This window comes from Salvelinus sp. IW2-2015, unplaced genomic scaffold, assembly GCF_002910315.2.
Source record: "Salvelinus sp. IW2-2015 unplaced genomic scaffold, ASM291031v2 Un_scaffold1353, whole genome shotgun sequence".
In the NCBI taxonomy this organism is placed as follows: Eukaryota; Metazoa; Chordata; class Actinopteri; order Salmoniformes; family Salmonidae; genus Salvelinus; species Salvelinus sp. IW2-2015.
In genome coordinates, this window is record NW_019942856.1 from 205,782 (window position 1) to 216,847 (window position 11,066).

The 11,066-nt window shown below is 41.3% G+C and overlaps 1 protein-coding gene across 1 annotated transcript; it reads right to left on the bottom strand.

The window, feature by feature from the left end:
* Positions 1–771: 771 nt before the first annotated feature.
* baalcb (BAALC binder of MAP3K1 and KLF4 b) lies at positions 772–8,653 on the bottom strand. Its single transcript, XM_024137968.2, has 4 exons — positions 8,535–8,653; positions 6,985–7,955; positions 5,419–5,612; positions 772–1,900 (listed from the first exon to the last, which is right to left on the bottom strand). Exons 2-4 carry the CDS (start codon positions 7,169–7,171, stop codon positions 1,718–1,720), a joined length of 564 nt encoding a protein of 187 aa, XP_023993736.1. The 5' UTR covers positions 7,172–7,955; positions 8,535–8,653; the 3' UTR covers positions 772–1,717.
* Positions 8,654–11,066: the final 2,413 nt, after the last annotated feature.

Here is an 11,066-nt window from a genome sequence, read left to right on the forward strand (position 1 = left end):
TTACAAGCTGTTACGTTAAAAAGTACAAATAGGTACCAAGATAATCACACTGAGGCAATATGTAATTTAGTAAAACACCATTGAAATGCTGCTTAGTCAACCCTGTTGTTGTACACTCACCAATATTCCAACCAATCGATATTGAATATAAGTCTCACCTTTAACTGCTTTTTTCTTATTTGCCAATCAGATCATTGTGTATGTTTAAACGTATCTGTAACCAATCAGATTCATTGTGTTTGTTTAAACGTATCTGTAACCAATCAGATTCATTGTGTTTTGTTTAAACGTATCTGTAACCAATCAGATTCATTGGTTTTTGTTTAAACTTATCTCTAACCAATCAGATTCATTGTGTTATGTTTAAACATATCTGTAACCAATCAGATTCATTGTGTTGTTTAAACGTATCGTAACCAATCAGATTCATTGTGTTTTTGTTTAAACTTATCTCTAACCAATCAGATTCATTGTGTATTGTTTAAACCAAGTAAATCCTAAGCCATTGATAACAAATTCATTGTTTCAATTGAATTAGAATGTTAAAGTATATGAAGATTTAAAAAAAATCTTTATTCACCACCGTCTGCTACAGTGTTTTCGTCTAAAACTTTCGGAGAATTTCATTGAGAATCTGCTGATGCTACTGTAAGCATCAAATAGATCAGGAATGGAAACTTTGACTGGGTGGGGGCCACAAAAAATCGGAACTCATTATTAAATTTGGGGGGGAATTTATCTGAGGGCCTTCAAAAGTGTGTGTGTGTGTGTGTGGGGGGGGGGGGGCCCATTCCTGCACTAGAAGGATTTAAATAATCACACTTCACAAGTCAATCCGTTTGAAACTAAATTGTCTCTCTGATTGAATCAAGCTCTGTTCACGTAGAGCTCTATATACTAGATATATAGTGGCATGACCTCTTAATCAAGCCATTCAGTCACTAGTTAATAAAGTCACTAGTACATAAAGTCATTCGTTTGTAAAGTCACTAGCTAGTTCATAAAGTTTTGTTCACAAAAAAGTGCCTATTCATTAGAAGACGTACCTTCTTGTAAAACATCGTACTCTAAAAACAGTTTTTCATCCCATCAAGACCAAACAAACACTGCCCAACGAGTTGCCCATAGAAATACTAAACATATACAGTACATTACAAAACTAGCTACTTCAAGACACGTTTCCTGTTTAGGAACATTAGTTTATGTTATGTCTTCAATATGGCCGATCATTCAGCCACTACAGTGCAGTTCAGTTCATACCAGGTCAAAGTTGTACTTGTACTATTTTATTTTTTTACATCTTGGTCCCAAGCCCAGTTTATAAAATCTTTGTTAGACAAAGTCACAAACTCTCTCATCCTAACAGTATTTGGTGTCATGTCCGTAGAGGTATCTTGCTTATCAGGTCTGGGTCCCAGGCAAGAAAGCGGGACCAATTGTGCCATGGATTCAAACCCTATATCTCTCTAAAATCAAATCATTATCTTTTTCATCCTCATGAACATCAAACAGCATTTTGGTATCATTGTCTCTCTCTCCCCCCCTCAAAGTAAAGTCCATTCAGCAATACAGTCTTTCTCATAGCGTTCATTGTCTTTCCAAACCACACTCTTGTCATTGACTTTCCAAACCACGTTCTGCCATTGATTTTCCAAACCACACTCTGTCATTAGCTTTGTCCCCCTTGTTACCCCTCAGACCTCAGTGTATCACAGTGTTATTCCCTAATGTTCCTACTACGTGCTTCAGCCACATCCTTCAGGCCCTCCACAGGCTTCATGACCTCGAAGGTGGTGAGGGACTTCTCCTTAATCTTCCCACTCTTGTCCACGTGTCTGATGCTCTGTGTCACTGTGATGGTTACCTGCTTAGTGGACATCCTGTTGTCTTGCCATTTAGTCTGTGGGGGGAACAAGGGTAACTCTTTATGAATGTGGTATATATGTGGTACATACATTCCCAGTCAAGAGTTTGGACACACCTACTCATTCAAGGGATTTTCTTTATTTTTACTATTTTCTACATTGTACAATAGTAGTGAAGACGTCAAAACTATGAAATAACACATATGGAATCATGTAGTAACCAAAAATGTGTTAAACAAATCAATATATATTTTATATATTCTTCAAAGTGGCCACCCTTTGCCTTGACGGCAGCTTTGCACACTCTTGGCATTCTCTCAACCAGCTTCATGAGGTAGTCACCTGGAATGCATTTCAATTAACAGGTGTACCTTGTTAAAAGTTCATTTGTGGAATTTATTTCATTCTTAATGTGCTTGAGCCAATCAGTTGTGTTGTGACAAAGTTGTAAAGGCAGTCATTGTTGTTCTCCTCCTCAGACGAGGAGGAGCATGGATCGGACCAAGATGCGGATTGGTGATTAATCATACTTTTAATGAAAACAGCAAACAAGACACTACAAAACTACAAAACAACAAACGTGACTAACCTTCAACCGTCCTGTGTGGCCCAAACACTGACACAGGAACAAACACCCACAAAACCCCAGTGAAACCCTGGCTGCCTTAGTATGACTCTCAATCAGAGACAAACGATACACACCTGTCTCTAATTGAGAATCATACCAGGCCGAACACAAAACCCAACATAGAAATACAAAACATAGACTACCCACCCAACACTCACGCCCTGACCAATAAAGACATACAAAACAAGAGAAAACAGGTCAGGAACGTGACAAAAGTAGAGGTGGTATACAGAAGATAGCCCTATTTGGTAAAAGACCAAGTCCATAATATGGCAAGAACAGCTCAAATAAGCAAAGAGAAACGACAGTCCATCATTACTTTGAACGTTTGTTCAAGTGCAGTCACAAAAACCATCAAGCGCTATGATGAACCTGGCTCTCATGAGGACCGCCACAGGAAAGGAAGACCCAGAGTTACCTCTGCTGCAGAGGACACGTTCATTACCTGCACCTCAGAGTTACCTGCACCTCAGATTGCATCTGAAATAAATGCTTCACAGAGTTCAAGTAACAGACACATCTCAACATCAACTGTCCTTTGTTCTGATGAGTCCAAATTAGCGATTTTTCTTTCAAACTGCCGTGTCTTTGTGAGCGGCAGAGTAGGTGAACGGATTATCACCGCATGTGTGGTTTCCACCGTGAAGCATGGAGGAGGAGGTGTGATGATGTGGGGGTGCTTTGCTGGTGACACTGTCTGTGATTTATTTAGAATTCAAGGCACACTTAACCAGCATGGCTACCACCGCATTCTGCAGCGATACGCCATCCCATCTGGTTTGTGCTTAGTGGGATTATCATTTGGTTTTCAACAGGACAATGACCCAAAACACACCTCCAGACTGTGTAAGGGCTATTTGACCAAGAAGGAGAGTGAGGGAATGATGCATCAGATGACCTGGCCTCCACAATCACCTGACCTCAACCCAATTGAGATGGTTTGGGATGAGTTGGACCGTAGAGTAAAGGAAAAGCAGCCAACAAGTGCTCAGCACTTTAACACTTTTTTTGGTTATTACATGATTCCATATGTGTTATTTCATAGTTATGAGGTCTTCACTATTATTCTACAATGTAGAAAATAGTAAAAAATAAACAAAAACCCTGGAATGAGTAGGTGTGTACAAACTTTTGACTGGTACCCTATGTCGTATGAATGTGTTGTGTTATGTTGTTACTCTTCAATTGTTACTAAAGAGAGAATGGTTAGTCACCATTATAGGGAAAAAAACACTTTAGATAAGGAAACCATAATTTAAAAAATATAAATTTGTGGTTGTTGACAAAAGTTATGCAATATATTGCTTACGGATGTGGTATGTACGGGTTATGAATGTATTATAAAGTGACTATGTAGGTACACTTGAAGTGTTTACCGAAACAAGAATTCTTTATTACATTGTGGGTAAATCTAAAAAGTATTTTGTCAATGAATCTCATCCTCGACCTCTTCAACTTCAGAGAGAAGAGAAGAGTGTGTTTTGAACAAGGACCTTCTCCTCCAATGCTGGTTCCCATTTTGAGAAGGAGATGAGAGAGAATCGAGGAAAATACTTTTAAGATTCACCCATTAACTTACAATTCCGTCAGTGGATAGAGTTGACTTCCTATTCCCTCAGTGATAGAGTTGACTTACTATTCCCTCAGTGGATAGAGTTGACTTACTATTCCCTCAGTGGATAGAGTTGACTTACTATTCCCTCAGTGATAGAGTTGACTTCCTATTCCCTCATTGGATAGCGTTGACTTACTATTCCCTCATTGGATAGCGTTGACTTACTATTCCCTCAGTGATAGAGTTGACTTACTATTCCCTCAGTGATAGAGTTGACTTACTATTCCCTCAGTGATAGAGTTGACTTACTATTTCCTCCGTGATAGAGTGACTTACTATTCCCCTCAGTGATGAGTTGAACTTACTATTCTCCGTGATAGAGTTGACTTACTATCCCTCCGTGATAGAGTTGACTTACTATTCCCTCAGTGATAGAGTTGACTTCACTATTCCTCTCCGTGATAGAGTTGACTTACTATTCCCTCAGTGATAGAGTTGACTTCCTATTCCCTCCGTGATAGAGTTGACTTACTATTCCCTCAGTGATAGAGTTGACTTACTATTCCCTCCGTGATAGAGTTGACTTCTTTCCCTCCAGTGATAGAGTTTGACTTACTATTCCCTCAGTGATAGAGTTGACTTACTATTCCCTCAGTGATAGAGTTGACTTACTATTCCTCAGTGATAGAGTTGACTTACTATCCCTCAGTGATAGAGTTGACTTACTATTCCCTCAGTGATAGAGTTGACTTACTATTCCCTCAGAATAGGGTTGACTTACTATTCCCTCAGTGATAGAGTTGACTTACTATTCCTCATTGGATAGAGTTGATTTTCTATTCCTCTCAGTAAATAGAGTTGACTTACTATCCCTCAGTGATAGAGTTGACTTACTATTCCCTCAGTGATAGAGTTGACTTACTATTCCCTCAGTGATAGAGTTGACTTACTATTCCCTCAGTGATAGAGTTGACTTATTCCCTCAGTGATAGAGTTGACTTACTATTCCCTCAGTGATAGAGTTGACGTACTATTCCTCAGTGATAGAGTTGACTTACTATTCCTCAGTATAGGGTTGACTTACTATTCCCTCAGTGAATAGAGTTGACTTACTATTCCCTCATTGGATAGAGTTGATTTTCTATTCCCTCGTAAATAGAGTTGACTTACTATTTCCCTCAGTGATAGAGTTGACTTACTATTCCCTCAGTGATAGAGTTGACTTACTATTCCCTCAGTGGATAGAAGTTGAACTTACTATTCCCTCAGTGATAGAGTTAACTTACTATTTCCTCAGTGATAGAGTTGACTTACTATTCCCTCAGTGATAGAGTTGACTTACTATTCCCTCAGTGATAGAGTTAACTTACTATTTCCTCAGTGCGTAGGACGCTCCTTCTCTGTACTGTGACAGGTGAGGGCTGAAGCGCCTGGTGGAGGGAGGGCAGTATTGCAGGGTGGGCACTCGGCTTTACATTGTTCAGTCCTGCTTCAGACATGTCAGAGCACACCTGCAGATAGGCCTGGGCTGGGGCAGGCAAGCCGTCTTCAAAGAAATCTGCATCTAGAAGAAAACACCTTTTAATGTCCCCCTTTATCTACCAGTCTCTTGTGACAGGTGCAGTGGGCTCCCGAGTGGCACAGCGGTCTAAGGCACTGCATCTCAGTGCTAGAGGCGTCACTACAGACACCCTGGTTCGACTCCAGGCTGTGTCACAACTGGCTGTAATTGGGAGTCCCATAGGGCGGTGCACAATTGGCCCAGTGTCGTCTGGGTTTGGCCGGTGTTGGCCGCCATTGTAAATAAGAATTTGTTCTTAACTGACTTGCCTAGTTAAATAAAGGTCTAAATTTATACTCTAATCTCAGGTGTTGATTGGGTTCTGGGTGCAGTGATTACACTCGAATCTCAGGCGTATTCAAATCTTACCCTACAAGGTCCTTTGAGAACCATGGATGAACGTCAAATTCTGACGTGAGACTGTGAGAGCTAGTTGAAACACCAGTACTCCATGCATGGGTTAGTCACATCTGCACTAAGTGAATGAGTCATGCAGCGTAAACATTGTTTTCTTGTTACACATGATAATGGATCTCCCTTAGTGACCACTAAAATACTTACTATTTCCATGGCAACTGGAGGCCTTTTGGCAATGTTTTCAACCTGTGCTGGCTTAAAACTCATTCCACAGAGGGCCTAGTGTCTGCTGGATTTAGCTTTTTCCTTTCAATTAAGACCTAGACAACCAGGTGAGGGGAGTTCCTTAATAATCAGTGACCTAGACAACCAGGTGAGGGGAGTTCCTTAATAATCAGTGACCTAGACAACCAGGTGAGGGGATTTCCTTAATAATCAGTGACCTAGACAACCAGGTGAGGGGATTTCCATAATAATCAGTGACCTAGACAACCAGGTGAGGGGATTTCCTTAATAATCAGTGACCTAGACAACCAGGTGAAGGGGAGTTCCTACTAATCAGTGACCTAGACAACCAGGTGAGGGGAGTTCCTAACAATCAGTGACCTAGACAACCAGGTGAGGGGAGTTCCTTACTAATCAGTGACCTAGACAAACCAGGTGAGGGGAGTTCCTTACTAATCAGTGACCTAGACAACCAGGTGAGGGGAGTTCCTTACTAATCATTGACCTAGACAACCAGGTGAGTGGAGTTCCTTACTAATCAGTGACCTAGACAACCAGGTGAGGGGAGTTCCTAACTAATCAGTGACCTAGACAACCAGGTGAGGGGAGTTCCTAACTAATCAGTGACCTTAAGTGAGGAATGAAAACCTGCAGACACTCGGCTTCTCTGTGGAATGAGTTTGACACGTGTGCCCTACTGTACATAGTGCAGTACTTTGGACCAGAGATCTATATAGCAAATAGAATGGCGTTTCAGATGCAGCCTAAAGCCGAACCAGGTAGGTTCTCTTACCAGGTGTGATGGTTTTCTCAGAGACGAAGCTTTCCGATGAGTTCTCAGAAGGGATATCCATACTCTGTATGGAGGAGAGTGGGATGTCTGTGTCTGTACTGGTCAGCCAGGTAGACTCTGTCTCCTTGGTCCAGCTCTCCAGGTACCTGGGCTCCAGAACATCGGTCCTGCTGCCACCACACCCCATGGTGCCTGCTATAGTTCCCCCTACTTAGCAAGGAGGAAAGGGGCAGACCAGGTTCTCCTCAGACAGAGAAAGAGGAGGGAGAGACCCAAACGGTGGGACTCTGGCTCTTGGGTGCTCTCAGACAGAGACAGGAAAATTAAGAGACAGACAGAGACAGGGATCAGAGCTGTGATCAGATCAGACCTCCTCTCAGCGGGCGCAGAGAAGGGAGGGATCAGAGCTGTGGAACTGTGTTTCAGAGGTGATTCGGAATCCCACTCTCTTGAAGAGATAGCCCTTACTGAGACTTGTAAGCCCTGATGTTGTAACCCTAAGCTAACTCTGATGTTGCCCTCTGACCTTTGGTCTAATGGGTTGGTGAGTCAGCAGGACGCCTGGAAGTCCTCTTGGTCTAATGGGTTGGTGGGCCAGCAGGATGCCTGGGGTTGATTGCAATGTACCAAATACATGAGATGTAAGAAAAGAATCCGCCAGATGTCAAGGAATCAGCAGGAGGTGCAATCCTCTCTCAAGGGGAAGGCTGAGGTGGTTTGTAGTGGCATTCACTACCAGTACCCATTTGTTAGATTTTCCGCCATTTTCTTTAAATCACTTCAGTTGATTTGATTCAGCAGAATTGTTGGGGTCTTTTTTCCCCCCTACAGATTCCTGTTCCTCTGCAGGTGAAGTAGGACACACAGTGGGCGGGTCTTACATCTCACCTGGCCAACCTCTGCGCCTGCATTGTCAACACCCCATTGGTCCAATGACATATCAGTCTGTCGGGGAGCCTGAGGGGTTTTGCCTAGGGAAAGGATGGAGAAAGCATGTCAACTGTGCATGTCATTTGTTATGCATAAGAAAGTTGCATCTTGTTGTGTTATTAGCTGCTGTTTTAGGCTTGAGTCATTTCATTTAAATCATATCTGACACGGACAGTAGGGTGACTGTCATCTTCATTTATTGTTTCCATGTCTAATATTTGGCGTATTTTTGGACGTTTTTTGTGCAAAATTAAAATTACTGTTGGGGATTTTGAAATCACACTGACATCATAACCAACTGAAATGCCATATATATTTATTTATATATGTTTTACGAATGTATCGAAATATTGTATGCATTAGCGATGTATTGGCACACGCCTGTAATAACAGTACGATAACACAGAGCACCACATCTATGTCGTTGTGGGCCATAATAACATCACAATAAATCAATGACGTTTCAATAGAAAATTAGACAGATGCGACTGAAGAAGAATTAAAAAAATATGAACGTGAATGGCTAATATTCAGCTATAGTCTATAGGCTACCCGTTTCATGTGTTCATCTGATATAAAACGCAATAACAATAGTCTTGCGCTTGCATTAATTTACTTACTATTCACGGACATCCACCGGTTTCCTATTTTTCCGCCTAACCTCCTCTCATCCCTCCTTTCAGAGCGAGTAGCCTCCCACCAGAGCCAGTAAAACCATTGGGTCAACAATGACACTCCCCCTTCGCCGTGTGTGTGTGTGTGTGTGTGTTTGTGTACGCGCGCGGGGGCTAGCGCTCGCAAGCGTGAACGAGCCTGCCCTATGCGCGCATATTAGTGCTTGTAGCCTATTTGAACATTGATAGCAGAAATGCCACGTCATCTGCAGTCTCTTGATTCGTGTCTCACATATTCTCCCAAATGGGGCTATAGTGAAAAAACATACTGTCATTTATCTTGATTGAAGCATCACAATGGATTATATTTACAATGAGCACTACAGGTAATTACATTGTAATGAAATTGCTCTTTGAAAAATATATTTTGTATTCCTTATTTTACCSTGGGAGCTCAGAGTACATTGGAATTCAAATCAACTGAAGTAAAAGCATGTCATGATGCTGGATGTAAAATCCCTGACACACCTACTCTCTGCTCACTGTGAGGCATCTGTGTGTGAGTCAGATGTATTGTGTAATGCTAAAGAGATGATGTGCATCCCAAATGGCACTCCATTCCCTAAATAGTGTACTACTGTTGATGAGGCCCATAGGACTATGGTCAACAGGGAATAGGATGCCGTTTGGGAAGCTCCCATTATGGTCCTTGTTCCCCTACACAGAATAAAAAGGGTTATTCGGCTGTCCCCATAGGAAACCCCTTTAAATAACCCTTTTTTGGTTCCAGGAAGAACCCTTTTTGGTTCCAAGGAAGAACCCTTTTTGGTTCCAAGGAGAACCCTTTTTGATTCCAGAGAGAACCCTTTTTGGTCCCAGGGAGAACCCTTTTTGGTTCCAAGGAAGAACCCTTTTTGGTCCCAGGGAGAACCCTTTTGGGTTCCATGTAGGGTTTTCCCAAAAAGGGTTCTTCCTGGAACCAAAAAGGGTTCTTCCTTGGAACCAAAAAGGGTTCTTCCTGGAACCAAAAAGGGTTCTCCCTGGAACCAAAAATGGTTCTCTCTGGAATCAAAAAGGGTTCTCCTTGGAACCAAAAAGGGTTCTTCCTTGGAACCAAAACGGGTTCTCCTTGGAACCAAAAAGGGTTCTTCCTGGACCTAAAAAGGGTTCTCCCTGGAACTAAAAAGGGTTCTCCCTGGAACCAAAAAGGGTTCTCCCTGGAACTAAAAAGGGTTCTCTTTGGAACCAAAAAGGGTTCTCCTTGGAACTAAAAAGGGTTCTCCCTGGAACCAAAAAGGGTTCTCCCTGGAATCTCCCTTGAAGTCGATCTATAATATAATCTATAAAGTCGATCTATAATATAATCTACAATATAATCTATAATATAATCTACAATGTAATCTATAATATGATCTACAATATAATCTATAAAGTCGATCTATAATATAATCTACAATATAATCTATGAAGTCGATCTACAATATATTCTATAAAGTCGATCTATAATATCATCTACAATATAATCTATGAAGTCGATCTATAAATGGATAACAAAGGAGATACAACTCTACACTCTTATAAAAAATTTACAAAATTGACCAAGAAAAACAAAAAAACATACAAAATAAAGTATCTTTCGTCTCTCTGTGTTTCATACATTCAGCCTCTTGCAAATTGAAGGAAATGTATCTCACCGGCGAAAGCATCCGAGCGAACAAAACAGCGCCCCCTCAGTCTCAGTATGTGTAGCGTATCTATCTGAAGCTGTCTGGTCAGAAAGAGCATGCCATTGTTGCCGCCTGTGGCATTGAATGCAAGGGAAGCTAGCGAGTATTTCGCCTCCTTTGATATTTTTATTTTTGTATAGTGATATTTTTATTTTTGTATAATAGCCAATCAGCGTTGAACTAAACTAAGTGAGCTCAGCTATGAATGGTCCTGGTGCACAAAAAAAAAAAGGAAGCCAGTTTGGATTTGGCTTCAGACCAATCACATCACAAGCCAAACGTCAGAAAAAAACTTGCATTGTTGTATCTTGTTGTGTTGTCTTCCTCCGGTGGCTAGCTAGCTAGCTAAAACCATCCCTTTCCTAAATTAGCTATGGATTGAGATAGGGATCTGAACTTGTGGTTTTACTTAATTCTCCGTACTGGCCAATGATTATAACGGCGATTTTGACCCGACCATAAATTCATACATTGTGCCTCTGGTCTGTGAGGATGGAAGTTCAACATGTAGTATGCTAATGTTAACTAGCTGGTTTGGCGTACCATTGACCATGAAAGGAAGTTAGGCTAGCGAGCAAATATTTTAGCCAGGTAGTTTAGGACAACAAAACATAAAGTATGTACTGTATGACAGAGTCATAGAATGTTTAGGAAACAAGGAAGAGAGGAGGATGTCATTGGCATTTCTCTACAAGTAGGGTGAGTCAACATGTTTTTCTACTTGAACGCACGCACACAGAAATCAGAACCATGGACAGCCAATCGTTTTTGGTATCTTTTAGTTGTCACTGTCACTAAGCATAGGTGAGAT